This window comes from Manacus candei, unplaced genomic scaffold, assembly GCF_025592945.1.
Source record: "Manacus candei isolate 608988 ecotype Guabito, Panama unplaced genomic scaffold, ASM2559294v1 h1tg000028l, whole genome shotgun sequence".
Taxonomy (NCBI): domain Eukaryota; kingdom Metazoa; phylum Chordata; class Aves; order Passeriformes; family Pipridae; genus Manacus; species Manacus candei.
In genome coordinates, this window is record NW_026138076.1 from 33,334,204 (window position 1) to 33,357,868 (window position 23,665).

At 37.5% G+C, this 23,665-nt stretch overlaps 1 protein-coding gene across 2 annotated transcripts in view; it reads right to left on the reverse strand.

Moving 5' to 3' along the window:
* Window positions 1–23,665, reverse strand: part of BANK1 (B cell scaffold protein with ankyrin repeats 1) — a 136,660-nt gene that overhangs the window by 107,909 nt on the left and 5,086 nt on the right. The window contains exon 2 of one of the 2 annotated variants that reach the window (XM_051790495.1): window positions 10,747–11,145. The exons of the other annotated variant lie outside the window; for it this stretch is intronic. Coding sequence (XP_051646455.1) covers window positions 10,747–11,145 — 399 coding nt within the window. The remainder of the gene's footprint in view (window positions 1–10,746; window positions 11,146–23,665) is intronic. 2 annotated transcript variants of the gene reach the window in all.

Below are 23,665 nucleotides of genomic sequence, written 5' to 3' on the forward strand. Positions count from 1 at the left end.
AGGGCTAGCTGCAGCTGCCTAGTGGCTCTATTACATCTAAACTACAATTGAAGTCTCTTCTAACTGGCTTGGCTCAAACTGCACACTGTGCTTGGACACAGAAGTGGTACATGGCTACATTTTGAAATACATACATATAAAAGAACGTGGCTAGAGAAGAGTGTCTGAGAGTCAAGCTGTACCTCAGGGAGGCACGAGCTCAGATTTCAAGCTGAATAAGGCTTAAGTTTTTACAGGTATAACCCTCAAGGAACGAGGAAATTCCTCAAGGAATGAGTAGCCAAACTTTCCTCTCTTGGCCACTTCTGAAGACATTCTCTTGATGAAGAATATTCTTTAGAGTCATCAAAGGTCAAAAAATGACATGGCTGGAAGGTCATGAAGTTTAACATAACTTCAAGTCCCTTAACAACAGCACTGGGAGACGGGAGAGACACTGGTAGCTGGCATTCTCAGCCTTCCCACTACTCAAAGTACAGGATACATAATCCTTAATAATATCAAAACATGTACTGACATAAGACTACATACTCCACCTTATAGCATCCCTTAAATCAATTGGTAAGAGAAGTTAGCTTGGACTGCAGCAGGGCATTTACCAAATAGTGTATCTTAGTCTGACAGCAGAGCTTCAATACCTGCACAGGGCTCTTATCAATGCCTGGATTAAATTTATGATGCTGGTCCTGATCTGTACATCTCTAAATTATGTGGGACTTGTCCATCTAAGAGATCTCCCTGTGCCATGCTGCCACAGTTGCTGTCAGCAGAAAAACTCACACCAGACACATTTGGTATTAAAGAAGGAAAAAAGAAAGTGAGTTGTCAGCAAGACTGACTCACTAGGGGACAGGCTGCTTTGCAATTTACTCCCACCTTTAGTTTGAAATAGCTAAAATCTATTGACCCTTAAAGTGGGCTAAAAGGTACACTGCATTCTCAGGAACACAATTAAGAGTGATATTTTTATACACATCTGAAAACTATGCTTGCTTTCTAACCCCTGTTTATTTTCCCCTTGTTAGAAAGTAATCTGAGGTCTTTATCTTTTAAGACAATGTCCTTTAATCCAATAGAATGGACACATTTTATTAAAACGGGATTTTAGACAGCATTATAGGAAAAGAATATGCATTCTCATGGTTCTTTTTCTGCAGAAGAGATGCCATCTATTCTGCTAAAAAATGCTGGCCTTTCTCCAGTTTTTTTTGGTAAAGGCTACAGATAACACAGTATATACATACATCTTAGTTTGATGAGATCTCTGAGCAGGACCAAAAGATGTCTGCTGTTAAACTTAATAGGCATACAGCTATTACCCTTTAAAATCACCTTTTGTGCTCCACTTGCCCATCCCTAATTGCTTCAGTTAATTAGTGCTAGGATACAAGCTTTAATGGCAAATGTTAAAAAAGACAAAGCTGTTTCACAGAAAGGGAAGAGCTTTTTCTGAAGCAGCATATCACCTAATGGGTACCTAAATCTGAGGTTAGCTCTATTTTGCAGGTAAAATAATGAATACCAATTCCACAATAATGCATTCATATTTTATCTGTGCGGTTACAAGGCTGTATACCCAGATCCTAGTACGATTGCTTCCCTTTTCTACCTTAGTACAAATTAAAAATAATGTCTATTTGAGGAACAGAAAATTTCCTGAGGAACCACAAGGGAATTTCTCAAAATACAGCTCCCTAGCATTAAAATCAAGTCTTCTTTTCTTCTATAAAAACCAGACATAAAGTAAACACATAACAACAGCTGTGACTGGCTAAAGAGCTGGCTTGATCAGTTATCACCTACAGGACTGAGTCCTCATACATGCATATCATGGTCATTAGCATTCCACAACTGGATCTTTTCCCTCACTCAATAGCAAATCAATAGTTTTCGCATCTTCTTGTAGCTCATATTTCCCCAAAGGATCTCGGTGATCATATTGTTTTTCCATTTTCCAATGTACTGTCTGACCTTTTCCCTCAAGGCCTTGCACAATTCACTTTAGTCAATCACTTCTTATTGATTGTTAGCGCCTGCTCATTCCCCATCTATCTCTGCTTTAATGGATATGGGGGGGAGGGGGTTGTAATTTTTTTAATGTCCTGTCATCTACTCACTGCTCTTTCCACCCTTATTGCTTTAGATTACTCATTTAGATTTATACTTCTGTTCAACTTTCACTCCAGTTCAAGCTTAAATTTCATCTTTTCTCAGCTCATCATTTCTTTTGTACAATGCCTTTATATACAAAACAAACTGCAGTTTTCAGCATGCCACTCTCCACTTAAGACCTCACATAAAGTGCCATTCTTTTGTGAATTTATAAGGTCTAGCAAAACCCCTTTCTTGGTTTATAGTTTTTCCTGACACTACTTACCTTTCTCGGCTTTCTAAAGACTGAATCTCGGAAACTGCAATCATTTCATTTCTTGGGCTACTTTTCCCTCCAAAGTTCTGCAGTGGTATCAGATAACTGCTCCCTGTTGCACCACCATAGAAGGAACATTGACCACATATTTCCTTACACTCGCTTGTGAGTCAGTCTTAACCTCACATACAGGATACAATTATTGGGAATTCCTAATTTCTAGTAGCCTCTTTCACTCATCACAGCAATGGAGAATCTCTTTGGTCCTCTTAGCAACAAATACACATAACTAACTTGCAAAGGTTGCAGACAATCAACCCTATTGAGATGACTGCCAAAAGCGGACTGAGAACTGCTGTCTAGACAACTTCTGCAAAGTTTTCAAGTGAAATTTTTGCTTTTGATGCAGAACTTTTTTTAGCTGGAAAATCCTCCAATCACTTTATTACAATATCAACCATTCAGCTCATGGGAAACATGGACTTAGAGTTGCTCTTCAAGTTCCCCCTATTAAAAAAAAAAAAAAAAAAGTAGTTTGGAGGACCATCTCCTCAGTCCTTTCTTTTCTTGGGACTCTCTGTTTTCTCTAACCATTCCCTGTTTTACTGTCTCATTTTTTGGACATCACACTCATGAATGAGAAACACAGCGGTATTCAGCACTTGGATGATGAGCCAGAAAGCCTTTTTTATAGCAACAAATTTCTTCAATGCACTGACCCATGGCACATTCAACACAGGACAAAGAGAGACATCCTTAGAAACCTTGACAATAGGTATGTAGGGATAAACCAGTGCAGAGCCAGTATCCTCAGAGTCCAGCAGTACGGAACTGGTATCCCAAGAATTTGGAATAACTTACTTGTCCTTTTCCATCTGTAAGCATACCGATGCTATTAATTCAATTACTTTGCAACACTGTCAATCCAGAAGTAAAGTTCTCTAAGTAAGAACTGGGGAAAGGAAACATAGTATGTAGCTCTTTACAAAAAGCAAGTTGAGAGTTTGCCAATCTGTTATCCCTTCTACAACTCTTTATAGGTTTTCACAACTATAAACAAACCATGATGGCAAATGTCATTTAAGTTGTGATGCCAGGACTTCTCCCAGCCAGTGGCTCTCAATGAATAATGCTGCAAATGTAATGTGAGTAGTACTGATCTATGTGAAATTTCAGATGACCTTGCACTTGGCCTTGCTGACTTTCATGAGGTCTGTGTGAGCTCACCTCTCAAGCCTGCCACAGTCCCTCTGGATGGCATCCCTTCCCTCCAGCATGTTGACTGCACCACGCAGCTTTCTGTCATCAGCAAATCTGCTAAGGGCGCACTCAATCCCACTCTCCGTGCCTACAACAAAGATGTTAAACAGCGCCCGTTCCAATACAGGATCACTGAATGGATGATCCTGCTCAAGCAGGGTCATCCTAGAGGACACTAAACAGGATTGTGTCCAGACAGCTCTTGAATATCTCCAGTGAGGGAGACTCCACAACCTCCCCGGGCAATCTGTTCCAGTGCTCAGTCACTTGCACAGTAATGAAGTTCTTCCTCATGTTCAGGTGGAACTTCCCGTGCATCAGTTTGTGTCCATTGCCTCTTGTTCTAGAGCCTGAGCAGAGTTTGGTTCCATCCTCTTGACACTTCAGATACTGATAGATATTCAAAAGATCCCCTCTCATTTGTTTCTTCTTGAGACTGAACAAGCCCAACTCTCTCATCCGTATAAGATACCGTAACAACATTTTCAGGACCAAGTTCTGGACCCACAGCCATTTAAGTAAGTACACAGAGACCAAGAGCAAGATGTGATTCTATTTTTCTAGTATGAACATAAATAGGTGTTATACTTCATTGTTTCAGGGATAAGTGTTACAATTTCTTTAGTCTGGACTGCAAAACAACTCTTATTCAATCCTATTTCCAAAAAGCTGGGACTTATTTAACAGAAATACATCATGGTGAAATTACAAATAGTAATTTTGTTATAACGACACTTGTGTGCCAAAAAATATACAAAGGATGCATTTCCAGAGCTCTTCTCTATACGCCTTCCAATGATACCTTTTCAGTAATTGTGATTAGTAACCACAGCGCAAAACTCAGTGAGAGTCAATAATACATTAGATGAAGGACGTGGTAAGACTACAGATTGACACAGTCATTTTACAGTTCTACCTGCAAAAATACTTGCTGGAAATCTTAAATTATTTGTCAGCTTTAGAAATAGCCTCACAACTTCAACTAAATACTGACTGATGACTGGGCCATAAGCAAGACATAAATTTGGATGATGTCCATTTCAAACCTTGAAAGAGTAGACTGAAAATGACAAATCCATTAATTTTAAAAATAAAAAAATTATAAACTAAATAAGCAGCAGTAAAGTCACAGTATATTAAATTAGTACATGTCATTGCAGTAATACTTATGTTCTAGTCATTTGACTTATACTATTAACAAACCTTTTAGGAGTTTGTCCTAAATGCTGCTAAAAAACATTCACTTCAAGATGTCAGTGCGCTCACTTTTCCAGGTGTAAGCAGTTTTCATCCAATTAGTGTCAAAAATAAGAGGAAAAAACATAACATACATGACACATACTTCAGAATCTAAGGGTACAGGTTACCATGACTAGCTAGACAGCTTGAAACATGAGCTGCTAAGAAACCTCCTAACAAATAAAGTCTTCTCTGGATTTTGCAGGAATAAGAGAAGGAATAACAAAGAACTCAAACAGTTTATACAGCAAGGGATGACAGCCTCAACATCCTATCTATGGTTGCCACCTCCAGTTTCCCTTCCAGTTTGAAATAGCCAGGATCTCGTGTCAGAGGAAACAAGCTAGTGACACTAACCAGATTTTGTTGACAGTCTTTCCCTTTTCCAACCCCCATCTCTGCACTGGCATCCCAACAATCATTCTTTGTGGAATGGAGAAACATATAATCTCTGGAAGAGATTTTTTTAATTTTAGCAGTCCCTACAGAGCAATTCAAAGACTCACTGGCAGGGCAAAATGGAAATGAGGGCTATACCACAGCACATAACAAAATGTCTCTTCTGCTCTTCTGCTTATGATATAGTCAAACATATTATTTTAATTTTAATAAAAAAATTTAGTTGTCATTTTAGGTGCTCTGTAATAAGCAAATGACCTCACTGCCCTAAAACACCAACAGTGGTATACAGTGTCTGAATGTAAATACATTGGGGAAGGATTAAACAGATGCACAACCCTGTGGGTTCATCTACTGCAACCTCCCCTGTCAGTGAACAACACCATAATCACCTACCTGTTTTCCTCTTTTTACTCAATCTTGCATGTTCATGGGAGAAGTCTTTACAGCCAAAACTTTAGTTCACACATACACACACACAAAACCACACAGCGTTCAGTATTCACAAACAAACAAACCCAAAAGTTCTAATGATTTTGTTTCTTCTTCAATTTTGGTTTTTATTAGCACTTTAGCTTCATTTTCTCATAGACTTAAAGTCAGTGTCAAAACCTAGGTGAGACGGCCATTGAAGCCAATGGTAAAGTTCCCACTTAAATTAAGGGGTTTAGCTCATCAGCACAAGTCTTGCTGACAGCCTAAGAACAGCCATCATCATTGGTTACTTGTATTTGAGTACCAATACAAAGAGAATTTTACAGGAGAATAAGCAAAGCAGTGGATTCAAAATGTGAAGCATTACTTCAGTATTCAGTGTTATACCCAAATTCAAATGAAATTGATGCCACAGTACTACAAATGAATCAGGAAACAGATACCATGAAAGCTATGGTAAAACTAGAATGATTTCTTTCTTTTCCTGTGACCAGAACAATGGAAACTGGCCCCATATTTGAAGTGGTCTGAAGATTTGCATGTGTTAAGCCCTATTTTAAACTCCCAGCCTGTTTGTCCTACATTTATTTGTTAGAGAAAAACACCCAATGCTGGTATCTCATTACTCCACATCTATACCTTACTAGTACTTACAAAAGCAGTTCTCTTAACATTAATCTTCTCGGTCATTAAAAGTGTGTGCAGGTACACGGAATACTTTTTAGGTAAGCAATCAGAAATAACGGCATATTGCTGTCTCAGGTAAAAGTTACATATTTGTTCTGAGAATTTTTCCTGGGCTGTTGAAGACTGTGGACAGCATTTTCTAGTTGGGTTATGTTACTTCACGTACCTCTCACTTTTCAGTACAATAGCAGATAATGAACAGATACACGTAGGTTTGATGAGTAGTTGTCAAATATCAAATTTTTTATAAGTAAATTCTCTTCATATTTTGGAAAAAAAAAAAAGAAAAAAAAAGAAAAAAAAAAGGATACCACTGCTTAGAGGAAAGCCTGGAAGTGAAAGTGAAAAGAGTTTTGTTGAGCTGTAAACAATGGTAAACAATGACATCTAATAAAACAGCAAGAAGACTAAGGGATACCTGCGGCAGGAAGAATCAACAAGCACCTCAGATACCTCCAACTCTTGAGCTGTACCAAGAAGTCCCACCAAAAAGTTTAATAAGTGTCAGTTCACTTTAGAAACAGAGTCACAGAACATTATTTGTATTAAATAAGTCCTATTCTCTTTCTGCATCATCAGTACCGAGGATAATTGCAGTAGAAATTCAGGACATTGAAAGAACTAAGCTAACTACTCCAGATGCAACTACATGTCTATATCTACAAATCCCTTGCTTAAACACATGGTTGCCTGAATTTGAAGCGGAAGTGTTTCAGGACCAAACAAAACCCACCAGTTTTGTCTAATACCCCAGGGTACTGAATGAATACATTGAAAGTATGTCAATTAATATAAAAGGAGGTACACAGTTCAGCAGACCAAGGAGAAGCTGTGGAAAGAAAAAGGAAAAGACAGATGCAAACAAAATACGTCTCTTGATTCTACTTTCAGCAACATTAGGGAATGCGGATAAAGAAAAGTCAGAATTTTAGAGTCTCATTGGACCATCTTAGATGTTAACACAGAAAAATAAAATTTCTGATTGTTCTCCTCTTTCCCTGAGGATTACCTTCTTTTAGGACAATAGGCCCTTACACAAAATTCAAAACCAACTCTGAATCTCAATGCAGCATTTTCAAACAGTGAAATATTTTATGAACAAGTGCTGCTAAAGGAATCTTTTGACAACAATAAAAATATCTTCTTCATGCACAAGATGAATACAATAAAGTCTGTCACCATTTAGGAAATATATGTCAGAAAGGCCAGTTTCCATGTCTCAGTTCTCCCTTTATTCCTCCAAGAACATGTTCAAACAAGAATGACAAACCGTTCAGATTTTGTGTTTGAATCACATTACAGGGCAAACAAGCTCTCTGCTGAGTACAAAACCCCTTGCATTTTATTTAGTGCTACTTAGCACTTTAATTAGCATTGTCTTTTGCCTCGAATTTTTGGCATATAAACTACTTCAGAGCTAGAATAAAATTTTAAGAGGTAAAGCCCTACCTGCTCCAAGAAGATGAAACTGAAACCATCTGGTAGGTGAAATAATTGGGGGGGGCATGAGACTTATTTTGTGCTCTTTCCATCTCAGACTGTAGGGAAAGTGCAAAGGGAATAGTACCCAGGAAAGAAGAGACAACTGAAAAATTACCTTGCCTATGAACTTTCCCGAGTATGGAGAAATCTGTAGCGGAAGGGTGGTGATTACTTGCACCTAAGCTATGCCATTATTAACACTCTCTAGAACTATGAGGTAACAACCTAATTTAGCATCCATTTTCCAGTAGTTGTTCTAACTACCTGCAAGCAACTCCTGAGCCTTGACATCCCTTAGACCTAGGACCTCAACAGCACGCTTGCCTAAGGGATTAACAGAATTTAGTTACAGTGGAAGACATGTGGTGGGGACATTATAATTAAAGCACATTACTAAATTTTTAGACTGGTAGAGTGACAGCTCTTGCCAATACTGAGGAGACAAGAAGGTACAAATGCTTAGAAGAACAAGTTAAGAGCAATGAAAAGTTCAGGGGAAAAAAAAGGGAACTGAAAACCATGAAGAACATACACAAAAGTGTTTTGATCACTATCTCCAAAGGTAGAAATATAAGGGACTAGGGACAAACACTGAAAATGAAAAGTGATTGAAGATGATGATTCATATGAAGAGTAATGGGAAATCTTGTGAGTGCATGGTCCTGAAGAAAGGCCAAAAAAAAAAATCACTCCAAAGGAAAAAATAATCCTCATATAGTCAATAACCCCTCGGCAAATAATTTTTATTATAAGGGGAAAATCTCTTTCCCAGATGCGTAATCTGTCAAAATCCCTGTCACAAGTATCACAAAGTCTAAGAGCTTAATAGGATTCTACAGAAGAGTATCATAAATACAGACACTATTATCTTTAAGCAAAGGTAAATAATGATAACCCATGCTCATCTTCATTTCTCAGAACTTAAATCAAATGAAAGCAAATCTCACAGTACTTTCACTGTGCAACAGAGAGCAGCGCAGAGGTCTCCTATCAAGCACTGATCCAAGCTGGCCTTGCTGATGGCCAGGGCACACCAGCACAGAAAAAAACAGGGCCAGAGCAGTTCTCACCTATAATTGTGAAGGAAGTGCTTATGCCCTGAAGCACCAGGCATCGACACTACTCCCAGTCCTGGATCTAGTTCAGTCAATTGAACTTGTCTGATCTTAGCCACAGTCTATGCATCCCTGGTAAAGATGCACACACTATTCATTAATTCAGCTTTGTACTAATCTCTGAAGTTGCTGATATTGACCGCTGCCAAAGCAAAGATCATTTGAACACCTACTAGTTCCCTGGCATTACACTGGAAGCAATTTCCAAGGACACATGTAATAAATACTGTTGTGAGTGCATAGACCTAAGCAAAGAACCATCCTGTGTCTTCTAGGAAACTGTTTATCTTTGCAGAAAAGTTTGCAATTTCCTGTGCATGAGTCAACTGATGGTCTCTGAGCCCAGTTCCTTCCTATACATACACACAGAGTATAGACCCACTGCTTTCATTCCACTAAAAAACTGCTGAGAAGCTTCAATCTGAAGCTACATATCAGGCACAGTCGGAAATCACAAACAGTACCTTCTGAAACCAAAATGGACAACTCTAATGAGCCCACAACTTAAAGTCTGAAAGATATACTGAGGTTATTAAATACTGAAGAGGAGATCTGAAATGCTATTTTGAAAACACTGATCTGATATAGCCAGACTGTGCAGACACAGCCTGGGCAGGTTTGAAAGCCTTATAGTATACCTAAGCTTACCTGCTCAAGCACAAGGCAGCAGGGACATCCAGCTAGGTCACTCCAACTCAGCTGGGGTGTCTCTACCCCAGTGTTCAAAAGAATATTCTTGATGTTCATGTGCATCCAAAATTAGGTTAAGGTCTGAGTACCCATCCTGAAGTTCAGGATTTTTTTCTCGAGCACAAGCTCCCATGCCAATAAAATGGCACCTTGCAGGTAACAAAGACAGAAGCACAGTGTTCTGCTTACTAGACAAAATCTTGACTAAATAGAGAGAGTTGAGAGAAGGTAAGAGACCTAAAGACTACAAAGAAGCAGTAGTAAATATGCTCTCAAAGGAAAACACACAGCTGTCTACCTGAAACCAGTGCCCAACTTACTATGCCTTTCCAAAGTGGCTCATGCATCTTTCTAAAGCTATTTCCTGTTTTCATTGTGCAGCCTGGTAAAGTTAAATTTTGGGTTAAATTAAACCATGTACACAGACTTTGCCATTTCAGTGCCTCTCACCCTCAGAGAAGAAGTCTTTTTACATTCCAGAAGTGCTAATTTTACATTAATGCTTCTAGTTTCTATGGATGTGCAAACACATAAAACCAGATGGTTTTAGTCCTTCCATTACAGTTTTTTTATCTGGGTTGGAAAAAGTAGAAGGGAACTTCTGCTCTTACATGTAACACAAGAAAACTTGCCATCCATGAAACTGGGTCTTAGTAATTATTTTTTGTTTTGTCAGATTTGTCTAAGGAGATACACACACTGTCACAATTAAGGCATTTTGAAAGAGATGAAGCATAGATCCATGGTTTTGGACAGACTCTGAGATTTGTAGACTCAGGAAATAGAGAAATAAGTGTTTGTCAGCTCTTCAGTCTGACTATGAAGTAGTGATGGAAGGTTCACAGTTGCCAGTGGCAGTTTTTAGACTTTCCAAGCCGCTTCCCTGAACCAGGACTAAGAGTACAACAGTTTCATCACACTTCAGTGACAAACGCATCATCAAACCAAAACTGTTGAACCAAGTTGAAGAGAGATAATTTCTCCAGAAAATCTGAATTATCACATTTTTCTTCTTCAAATGATTAAGTAAACTCTTTTAATAATCATACAAAGTTTTCATTTTTGTATTACCTGGTTGAATAATTCCAGTAACAACAGCGATATATTCCTCAGGTTTCTGATCAGTGGAAATCTCTCTGCTGCCTCCATCTAAGGTCAGTGTCTCATAAAGAATCCTTGAATTCTCCACCCCACAAAGCAGAATTACCACATTTTCTAGAGGTTTTAGAACTTGTTCCAGAAAATAACATCTCTCTTGATTCAGGCAGTTAAGAAGTCCACACGAGAGTATCAGGAGTTTACATTTATAAGAGGGTAAACAGAATAGCTCCTGGTGCTTGAAAGTTGAAGTCTCTAGATTGTAGAGTAAGATTCCTCCTTCACTCACTGTGTGTCCAAAAAGAAATTTTAAATACAGTGCCCACTCTTCTGCTTCTTGTCCATATATCACAAGGACATCCTTCGTATCTTCTAGAAAGAAGAAAACATTTTTACAAAATAAATTCAAATGCGTTTTGAATTCACTATAAATATCAGAAGACCTATTGCTAGTTTCCCCCTATTAAAAACTGAAGGTACTGAAGAAATCACCTTCAGCAGAAATCACCTTAAAAGGACAATCATCTCCTTATTTTTAAAACCAAGGCAGAAAGATTGTCCACAGAAATACTGGAAAAAATAGCTCAGAATATTACATGTTCAGAATAGCTTCAATTAGTATTTCAGAATACATACTGAAATTGCAATGCAGGAAGCAGAGCATATTCACACATTCTGCACACTCTTAGAGTCTTGACAACAGGTGATACTATTAAAAATTAAACACTTAGCTTTTAATGGCAGAAGTAAAGAAAAGTTTTTTAAAGGCTCGACTGCATTTGTTTTCAACTATATTGATTTTTATATATGAGAAAGAAAGCTTTATTTATGTAAGAAAAGTGAGTGAAATACGGTCTTAAGCTCTGCCAGGGGAGGTTTAGGTTGGATATTAGGAAGAAATTTTTTACAGAGAGAGTAATCAGACATTGGAATGGGCTGCCCAGAGAGGCAGTGGACTCATCATCCCTGGAGGTTTTTAAGATGAGACTGGATGTGGCACTTAGTGCCATGGTCTAGTAACCACAGCGTTGTTGGATAAAAGGTTGGACTTGATGATCTTGGAGGTCTTTTCCAACCCAGTTGATTCCATGATTCTATATCTAACACCACTCTTGATGGAAGAAAGGCTCTGCAATACACATCTCATAAAGCCTTCATTTAACAGGGTTTCCATATTTAGTTTGTCTTTTCTATCTATATACAGAGGGAAGAGTCATACTGCTGAGGAGAGACTCATACGAGCAAAGTTTTCCATACTGCAGTTTGGTGCAATGTTTATTGAAGCAAGCAGCTAATGCTATCAAGTTACCTGTGGGAAATCAAACGCGGGTTTCTCTTGAACTACAAGCATGTTTTTTTTCCCCCTGCCATTGATCTGCCTTCTATATTAAGAGTTGACTTCAATATTAAGCAGGAATGTAAGGCCTGCAACTTCCCCTAAATCGTATTAAAGGTGAAATATCACTATTTTGAAATGCTTGCCTAACTGGAAGTGTGGAGTCAAAGTTTACTCTGTGAATAGCTATGATGTCCTCTATCAAAAATCTACTCCATGTACCTGTAGCTTTTCCCTATTGCATATTGGGTTTGCCTTCACAAATTTTAGTAATATATATGCTTGAAGGCAGCTTACTTGAAAATTAAAGCCCACCAAAACTCTGCTTTCAGAAAAGTATTATTTTAGTCTGAAACAAAAACAGTCTAGCTTTAATGCAACACTAACCAATACTGAATACACAGTAACAATGCATAACTTTCAACTGGATTTTTTCTCCTTCATTATTTCCATCTCTTACTGAATTATTCTTTGAAGTTACTGCACTTGGAATATAACATAAGTTGAGATTAATTTTGTTCCCTTGAAAGGTAATGTAATAGAAACTATCATATCCTGACAAAATTAAGCTGTGCTTCAACTGCTCCTACTTGGAACCTGTCTCAAAGGTAGAAATAAAAGGTATTATTACTTGAGCAATGAGAAACAGTAAGAGAATTTCTGCAGTCATCCATAACCTGAAAGGGTTCCTCTGACAAGCAAAACTATTCTGTAGTTATTGGTGTGTGGTTGCCCATGAAAGCACAACTCTTGAAACATGTCATCTGAAAGCCTCTTCGAAAAAACCTGCTGAATCTTATGAGAACCAAGTGAGACGGGAACATCTTTTCAGACTACTGTGACCTAGAAGGAATCAAGAAATTGCATATATAAAAAAAAAAGCCCTGTCTTTTGTGGCAGCAATTATAAGATACAGTATGTAGTAGAGGCATTTAAAAAAAAGCAAGTACATTAGAGAATCAAAGGAAATCTCGAGAACTCTGCAATGCACCAAACACATCCAGAAGGCAAAGGAAACAAATCAAATATTAGGGGCCAGTACCTACTCTTAAACAGGTACCTCAGTTTATGAATCTTGCAATCTTTTAAAAGATAGTTTCTGTGTGCTTAGAAGTAAGCAAGAAGTACTTGTTAACACTCATCTTTGAGAATAACACTGCACAGTTGTCAGCTTATTCGCTGCCTTTTAAAGGCCTTGTAGGTTTGTAAAGGTTTGTAGACGATATGCTTTACTTCTAGATATCTGCATTTTACTACAGTTTTTTCTAGAAACTCGGTATTAACGTACTTTGCTTGACATAAATAAGGTTGATTTCAGTTAGGGTTTAAAAACTGGCTCTACAGTCCCACTGCCTTAGGAAGCTCTGGTGGAAAAAAAAAAAAAAAAAAGACATTTGAAAACCAATGTTTACCCAAGTTTTAACTGAAAGATGGATCACCATCTTTCTCAGGATCATCCAGAATATTTTCCAGTTAGGGTACTGGAGTGTAACAATATCCTTCCCTGTTGTTCACTCAGCTGCCCAGGAACTCCTGTGACCACATACCAAGCTTGCGACAGTCAATCCTAACAAAAAAAAGTAATCCAAGTCTGTTTATGATCCTCACTTGAATCACATTAGCCTTTGATACCTGTGTGAAGAAAACTCTCTTTCAAATTGTTCTCCACCACTGTTCTGAGAAAGGAGAGGGTCAACTGCTACAGAAAGCATAAAATGTGTCCCTTCTATATCATCCTATCACAGATGTCCTCATATGGGGAAGGGAAGGTTTCTTCTCTTTTTTTTTTTTTTTTTTTTTTTTTAATTAGCAGTCTTAAAAGGAAAGACATCTGAGAAAGAAGTGTATGAACTCCGTCGGTATATAATGAGTTACCGTCCATCAGCAAAAACTTGTTAAAATAAGTACAAAGGAGAAGTAGAAACACACAGAATAGAAATTCTTGCTCACTTTCTCAAAATATACTGATGAAAAATTGGGACAACATAAGTGATATGGAATGACATCCATTGCATTTTTAAGTTTGTGATAGTAGACTACACTGTCCAGGATTACCATGAGTATCCTCTCATGCTAAAAACTTAACACAAAAAGAAGCAGTATCTTTTTTCCAGACAAGGAGTGCCAGATTAGAGCTACTTAAGAATTTACAAGTTGACTGCACTTATCTGATTAGACTTTTCTGTATCTCCAGATTCTAGTTTCATTGTCCAAATCAAATATCACCCAAAGGGAATGCATGACATTCTCCCATGAGTTCCCCTTCCACAGAAACATGCCATCTTCACCTAGAGAGTCTTAAGTCCATGGTTTTTAAAACTACTAGGGTTTGGAAAATGTCTGTTTTTCCTCTGAGGCATCTCCTCCTCCCTTTCCTCCACATTTCTTTCACCCTGTAGGATAAAACTACGGGTATAATCATGAGAAACATATAGAGGCATAAAATAACCCAGACTCCCATTTTTGCTCAGAGATTTTCTTCAAACCTCAATAAGATTCATTTCTATGTGGGCTGTATATAGGATGAGAATGGCCAGCACACATACTAATTCAAATGAGACTTCAGAAACTGAAGACCTTTACTCTCTGGGCCCCTTTGCAATCTTTTCATAGAGACTCAGCCATTCATCTCTTCACATTGCTTGCCCTGATCACTTACAGTGATATAATAAGGAACTGTGGAAAAAGTTTCACTAGCACTTCAAACAACCCCTGCAATATAACATTTGGAAACGAAGTGAGAACGTTTAATTCAGCACTAATCAATGGCCTTAGCACAATGAATTGCCCCTCACCCATCCAGGAGGTGTAGATTTTCCCAGTCAGCACACCTCACACACATCCAGTAAATGTGTCTCAAAATGCAACTCTAGCTCTTGGTTGCTGGAATTCTGAAAGGCAAATCCCCTGAAGCAAGCCAAAATGCATTCATCGCAGGAAGGACAGCAGAAAGCACTTCAGAACCAGTTGCAGATAATGGAAAATGTTTTCAAGGCAGTCACGTTGCTTCTGAGACATTTCAGTAATGGAAATGAAAATTATAAAAGCCACTGGTAAACTTTACAGTGAGATCAGAAAGTAGCAAAACTGATGCAGCGCTGTGGCACACCTGTTTCAATTAAAGCAATTACCCTAAAACACAGGACATTCCCGCCACCACTGTATCAGCCAGCAGAGTGGCTGCACTTCTATTTTCAGAGGCCTATCTAACTAGCATGAAATAAGAACATTTTCACTGTTTATGTACTTTCTGTTGCTAATTGCTAAGTTCTATGTGAAAATAAACACTTGCTCTATCTGTATAAAATCAACCCTGACATCTTCATCCTTCTTACCAAGCTCAGTAAGGTCTGGGCTGGGTAAAATGAGGTTCTACAGAGAGGAACAACTTTTCTACAAATGGGGTGAGTTTAGGGTTGATCTTGTTGGCTTTCTATGTAAAGAAATTCCACTGACCTTCCTCACAGTGACAATGGGAACAGAGCAAAATAAGTTCCTGGGGTATCTTTGACTGCATGGACCTGGTACAGGTAGACTAGAAAGATACCTGACTATCAAACCTTACAGAGCTAACATTATGCCCAAAAAGCTGTTCCTCTTTAAGTGATATGGCCTTATTCCCTTGTTTAGGCTTCTCTCTCTGACCTGTCCTATGAATACACACAGCTGAATATCTAAAGATGGGCAGGTTCATTTCCAATGAACATGACTAAACACAAACATGGGATATAGGAGTCAGAACTCAGTTCTCTATTTCAAGGTATATCTCCTCCTTTATCACAATTACCATGACACAAAATTTCATGCCATTGCAGTCACTTCCTCACACCTTTGGCAGATTTTAGCAGAAAACAACCGAGTAATTCAGAAAAGGTTTAGACATGAATGAATTACGAAGTGAAAAATACATCATAATGACAATATAAAGAGCTGAGTTATATACTATTTTTTTATGACTGCTGTGGAATAAGTCTTTAAGGTCACACAGAAACCTGAGTAAGCTGTATGAAGTTTGTATTAACAGATGCTATTGCTACTAGAAACAACCATCCCCCGAAGCTTTCCCTTCATAAACAGGAAACAGTTAAACAAAAAATTAATTTCAAAATGTCAGTGTTAGGGTAAACCAAAGTGCCCTCTTGTTTATTTTATTTTTTATTAATTGCTAGTGTTTTTCTTATCAGGATCTCTCTAGATGTCCCCATCCTGACTTAGCCCAGGCAGTTCTGGATTTATGATCACATTTAAACTCCACTCATTTAAATTCAATGTCTTTGCTTTTTCTTTTGCCTTCTGTTGCCTTTTTTTCTCTGTCACCTTTGATTCCATTGTTAGTTCAGTTTCTCACAAATTCTTATCTCTAATTCCTTTGACATAAGAAACAGAAAATAGAAAACATGTTCTGCAGACATTAATTAGTGCTAGGGGAAACAGTCTTCTGAAATTCATTACATGTACCTCTATCACAAGAGAACATATCTCAGAAAATAGTGCATACACAACAAAACAAAAAGCACTTATTTTGCAAGCAATAACATTTTGGGTAAGTTGCTGTGATTCCAGCTGCTGTGATCTGGGAAGGTCATGCTATAGCACTGATGTATAAAAACAAGAAAAATGTCTTATACATTAAGAAGTGTAATTTGTACACCAGGGACTTGGCAGAGACTGATCATCAAACAATGTTTATCAATAAATATCACCATTTATTGCAATTTCTGCTCTGAGATTTCTCTGTTCCCTGCATTTGTAATGTGATCAAATACACTAAACTAACCACATCCCAGCAATTCCTAAGTTACAGATTATCACTGACACATGAAATTTGTCTGGTAGAACTCTCTTAGAGCAGTCATAGAATGGTTTGGGTTGGAAGGGACCCTTAAAGACCATCTAATCCCAATACTCTGACATGGCAAGTACACCTTCCACTAGACCAGGTCGCTCAAAGCCCCCTCCAACCTGGTCTTGAACGTTTCCAGTAATGGGGCATCAACAACTTCTCTGGGCAACCTGTTCCAGTGTCTCACCCACATTTCTTTAGGTTTCTAAATCCACAGTTTCCTTTGCCACAAGTCAGCACAGTACTGAGGGAGGACTTCAGAGGTCCCATAATTTAAATGGCTTGATCTTCTCCTGCTTTTGCAGACTAATTTAAAATCCATTTTTAATGCATTTCATTTACTTGAGCATTCATGCAGAAATTTAAGGAAATGCGAGCAGCAGTTTTTATTTGATGTATAACATGCTGAAGCTATGAAGCTGTAGAAGAAAGTGTCCTCCAGTTTCAGTTCATTTCTTTCGTTCCTTTCTGACAAATACATGACAGTCAAAAGACTCCCAACAATAACAACAAAAAAATCAAGACAAATCTCCTATCAGTGTTGGACAACCACTCTATATTTTTGTTTTGATCTTTTTAGCAGCATTCATCCTAATGATGCATACAGAAGGAAGTAAATGAAGTAGAAAATCATTACATAAATGTGTAGCTTCATAAAATGAGCAATGACAAAGGTAACAGTGAGTCAGAAAACAAATCTAAATAAAACATTCAGGAACAATCTCAATGGAAGGTTGACTTCTCTATATTAAACCCACCTCTGCTTTCTCTCTACTGCCTTAAGACAAAGATTCTAGAGATTAGCCATATAACAAACTACATTTATTTCTGTCCATCAGACAAAGAAAAGTTAGTTAAAGGAATGCCAATCTGTCTTCACCCACCGGGCTGCAAAATCGACTGCAATGCCCAAATACTGCTACAGTTTGACTGAGATTCAAAAGACATTTTTCCAGTAAGCATATCTCCTCAGAATATCTTTAATACATGGAATCATCTTTCCCCCCTGCAAAATAAATTCTCAAATTAGTACCAGCCCTAAAATAAGAATAAATTGGAGAGTTACTTGGGTATCAATTCTGAGTCCCTCTCTAGCAGAGAGCCCTTGCAGAAAGATTTTGTGTAACTAGTACTGCCTTTGACCACACTGCATGCTTCTGGGAAACAAACCAATTGGAAGTTCTGTATGTTCATGTTCTTCCAAACAGATTTGCCATATAATACATACATATCTACCATACTTTACTGTCATTGTGGTACAGTCTCACTGTTGCATAGAAACAGGTAAACTATGTTTACATACTGGAAAAAAAGTATCTCACCAGTACTTCTACCTTTTCAAGCACACTATCCTCCATTTCTAGTTAGAAACGTACAGAACACAAAGTGAAAACAAATCTTTCCTGAACCATGTCTGAGACCAAATTAAACCTTATCTCATACAGTCAGAGCACCTGTGTAGTTCAAATACAGTAAAACTCAGAAGCTTGACACGGACAGGACAGGATCAAGGAATTATGAAGCATTCTGCTTTTTCCATGATCAAGCCCCTCATTGTTTGACCACATCTATCTAACCAAATTTTTACTTTCCTCTTGAATATTCAGAAAATGAAAAATCTTTAAAGAAAACAGGCTGATGCTGTCATAGGTCTATCACCATTGTGCATACATTTTATTATTGTCTAATGTAAGACTCCTCCTCATCATCATGGCTAGGCTTCGCGAACGAAGATTTGGGAAGACTCCTCAAGATACCACAATTTAACATGCTACCAATGCCAGCTGCTCAGCAATAACTGATTGCACGTTTGGTACAGGTACAAAATACAATGTGCAGTTTGAAGTTTCCTCCTCTGAAGTTTATTCTGCCCATGTTCCATTTTCCATTTACTGCAAATTACTGTTATAACGCACAAGCATCTTAAAAAGCCCCACAAAAAAATCTCACTGCTACCAGATGGGGTAGTCCTATATATCTCTACTATCCAGTTGCTTATACCCATCCTGGCAACCTATATTTTATTCGTCACTTCAACCAATTCCCCAGCACATTTTTTCTTGCAGTTGCCTGAACACTTCTGCAGACAAAAGGGAAAATGAGATATGGGACAAATCAAGCCTCTGAAGTTAATAGGACGGTTAATAAAGTTAATAAAGACTGTCACTTGCAGCAACACCTATAACTTCAAGGTCAACATTAATACTTAGTATTAATGAGTATACTTTTGAAACAAATCATCTGATTGTCCTCACTTACCAGGCTTTGCTTCATTTTGCCCTTGAGCACATAAGCTACATCCTTTTCAGATGAAAGTAAAGCAGAACATGCGCTTTGAAATCACACCTAACATGCACCATATGCAAAAGCCATAGGACCAGATTAGGGCAAATTCAAAATAAACTCCCTTCAACATACCCTGCATGGCTCTCAGGACCTTAGCACCTACTGCTGGCCTCTACAAACCCCCTCTTGTAGGCAGCACTATTTACCAGTGTTCAAGTAGCCTTATAGCATTAGGAAACCAAGTCCTGAGAGTGCTCACTGACCATGTCGGGTCAGTGCTACACTACAGTACTGTGAGTGTGCAGCTGAGCTTCTACTCACTCTTGCACACTTGTGCCAAACCAGTTCCTCGAGAGACATTTCTGAATGTAGCCACTTTTACTGAATCCATAGTTGGTACAGTCTGCAATGCCATGTGCTCCTGCAGTATCTAAGGCACTTCCAGGTACCTGGATTGGTTAATCAGGACAACAACAAAACTAAACACTTAAATTAAATGCTTATCATGAAATTAAAATTCAGTGAACAAGACTTCAACGATATACCAAGAACAGAAATATCCACAAAGAAAACAGCATGTTCAAGAGTAACTTTCAAAAAAAACAACAGTTGCTTAAACCTCTTATAAGACTTTTCATCAATATGATCTTTCAGTAAGAAACAAAAACCTATGAAAGGAGGGGAACTTGAATTTGGAAATATTCCTCTTAAGACTCCTAGTACTTCAATAAAGACTTAGATTTTTAACTATCATTTATCCAGTACTGGTTTTTTGCTACGAGTGTGAAAACTTTTTCAGTCTACTAGCAAAACAGACTGTTTACGGGAGAGCATGTACATTTTGGTAATTTAAATTTTACAGTGCTCATCTGTGAAATAATTGTGGTGAGAGAAATAAAATAGTATATTTTACTTTTACAATATTTTAAGGATGGTTAACGTTCAACCCTTGATTTTTGATAAAATGGACTAGCTTTTTACAGAAGTCTCTGAAATGTTACATCCAATGAATGAGTTGTCACAGTTTGAAAGGATAGTTCTGCATTTTTATGATGTTATTTAAGGCATATTTTAAAGAACAGGTTGCGTACAAAATGAATATTATTCATTATTATACATGTCACCCAAAATGAATAGTATAGACTTAACAGTGTGTGGGAGTACAAAAGTTATGGTATACACTATGTACTTGCAAGTTAAAATAAAAAAACATGGATTGCTGTTTTAATGAATTCTATAAGCATCAGTGTTGAAATACAGGCTGCTAGTTTGCCAGTGAAACACAGCTGTTTTTAAACTCTTTTAGAAAACCAACTGACAATAGCTTGGCAAGAGCACTACGAGAAAATTAAAATGAAACAGTCCTGAATGTATTCTGTAAGCAGAAAATTCTTCTGTTTCCAAACTGCTAAATGTAGGGTCTGGCTTAAACTTTCACTGAAAATATTTCTTCTCCAATTCAATCATTACAGACTTTCATTCAAGGGCAACTTAGATTTGTCCTCCTCTAAAATAGTTAGTCTTGAACGGGGAACAGAATTGATAAGGGAGAGAAACACATTTGGAAGCCTTAACGATAAGATTACTGTGTTACAAACCAGTTACAAAAACAGAATGCAAGTATGAGAACCTTAAAGTTTTGATTAAAAACACTGGCAAAATTTCCTCTGATAGTGCACAGCAACAAGGCTTTGTTGATTACCTACAGCTATTCTGAGATACACTAGCTGGGGAATTAGCTTTCCAAGTTTACAGCTAGGAAGACTACAGCTACTGGAGACTGTGAAATATATAGTAGTAGACATCTTGGGAGGCAGGGTGTGAAAAAAGGTATATTGAGTTTCATGCATTTTTATTAGATTTTCTAGATACTACGGAATATTCTTTCCAAGCAAGACTACTTCTATTATTTGATTCAATCTTTATTAAATTTTCTCACAATATCAGCCTAGCTTTAAAAAAATAAAAGTCAGATGAATTTGAAATGCAAATTACCTTTAGATATTAAAAATAAGATTAAGCTGCTAGAATTTACTTTCTGGACATAGTTAAAATTACTTAGACACTGGTAAAGATGTTGTCATCTATCTGGTTTACTGAAAGGTCTTGCTTTGAAGCAAATGTGAATTGAGGCATAAATCACATGAATTGTTTATTTCAGTTCCCTCAATCAGACAAAAGGCATTTGAAAAATAATGATCAAATGGTCATTTTTCAGAGGGAAGCAGTTTTTCTGGGGAGACCCAGTAGTGTGCTTCTACACCATTAGATATATTGGCCACTTTCTTGGGATTTTTTATCCATCTGCTCAAGCACACACTCCTGGCCAGCACCACATGCTTCAGTCATAACTGAATTATGTGAATGCTATTGCAAACACTTTGAAAAAATCTTAGTAACAAAACCTTAGGGAAATCACTACTTGATGAAGAAGTTTATACCGAATACTACATATCTACCGTTTCCCCACTGTATTTCACATTTTTTAAAGGAAAGAGAATCAAAGTGAGAAGATATCTGTGCTTTGTTGTTCATATGGTTTTGGTAATTTAAAAAATTGACTTATGTCACTCATGCATATTATAATTTCAGAAAAAGCAAGTGCCTAAGTCTTTTCAGTTAAGTAATTTTTAATAAATCAGAGGAACCCCACCTTTGTGGTGTTCTGATAAAAGTACTGATTGTTTTAATTTCATGCCCACTATCACATCACCATTAAACTGCTTTGAAGCCTGTACTGTATTTAGCCTTTCATTTTTACAAAGGACACTATCATTACTTAACATGGAGTCTTTTATTTTCAGTTCTCAAATGGTTCTAAATTGTCTGTGTTCAATTCATTCCAGTCATCCTATATCTTTTTCCTTTCAGCTATCTAAACAGTAAATGTTTCACGAATTAATGAAAATTATGAATAACAAAAGAGTTCACTATGTGAAGATATGTTTAACATATATTATTAAATATCATAAAAGTTTAATTTTTAAATGCTGTTTCATACTTTGTTCTGTTTTTCCCAAAGCTTATAGAATTTTTAATATTTTCCATTAGAAAATAAATAATGCTTACTCTTTCAATTGTACCTCTAATCTGATCTTTAAAAAAAGAAAAGCAAATCTCCCACCACTTTTTGTTGACTACAGTCAACAAAACTGAATTATTTATTTTTCATGAGTTAACATTCACCGCACGCAGAGAATAACTAAAAAAAATTTATTATTTGGTTTTGGGTTGGTTTTTGTTTTGTTTTTTTATTTGGAAGCACAGATAACAATAAACAATGAGTAAAAATACGATTACGTCATTACATTTTGACAGGAAAATAGCTTGCTGGAGCTAGCACAGACAGGAACTGGCATGTCCCCAACACTGAGAAACATGGGGAGTAAAGTATGTCTAGGCACGAATTGAACCATATGGGACAGGACTTCATTCAGGTTTGGGGGTGGAGGGGTGGGGTTGTTTATCTTTAATTTTGACATTCTCTTTATTTCTTGTAAGAAAATTCTTTTATGCATGTCTAGAGCAGGGGATCTAGGATTAGGTGTTAGCTCCCAGATCCAGCTGCACTATTTGGTTGCACCTTAGCTTGGTGAGAGGACAAAACTCAGACATCCAGGAAAACCTCTCTTCTGATGCTGGTTTCCATAGAAAGGAAACCCAAGGATGTAGGCTGGACAGAAGCTGTGGTACACTCCAGCAGAAACACCAGACACAGCCATAAAAGTCACTTGGCTGATGAAATGAATGTTTTCCTTGTGGTTTTAAGAGGTTCTGCTAAATAGAGAGAGCAAGATGAAGAACCTTGTAAGAATGCAGTCTCGTCATTGCTTCTAAATTCCTCACCCCAAACTCACGTGCAAAATAAGGAAAATACTAAAGCACGTATCAGCATGGCAAAGAGAAGAGAAAGAAATATGTGCAGGCCTTTCAGTATTTGAAGGTGACCTCTAAGACAGATGGGGAAAAACTTTTTAGCAGGGCCTGTTGCAATAGGACAAGGGGTAATGGTTCTAAACTAAAAGAGGTTGATTTACGTTAGATATAAGGAAGGAGTCTTTACAGTGAGGATGGTAAAACACTGGAGCAGATTGTCCAGAGAAGCGGTGGATGCCACATCTCTGGAAACATTCAAAGGTTAGCTTGGATGGGGCTCTGAGCAACCTGAACTAGCAGAGGATGTCCCTGCTCATTGCAGGGGGGTTGGACAAGATGGCCTTTAAATGTCCCTTCCAATGCAAACTAATCTATGACCCTAAGACTCTATGGACTTCAGTGTTACAGTTTTCTTACAGACAAAGGAATTAAGAAATAAAGACATCTACTAAAACTTTATAGTGAAAAAGGTGAAAGAGATTTGCAATTCTTTTTTTCTGCTATGAAAATGTGCAATATTCAGCAACTCACTGGAAGTAAGTTTACCAATA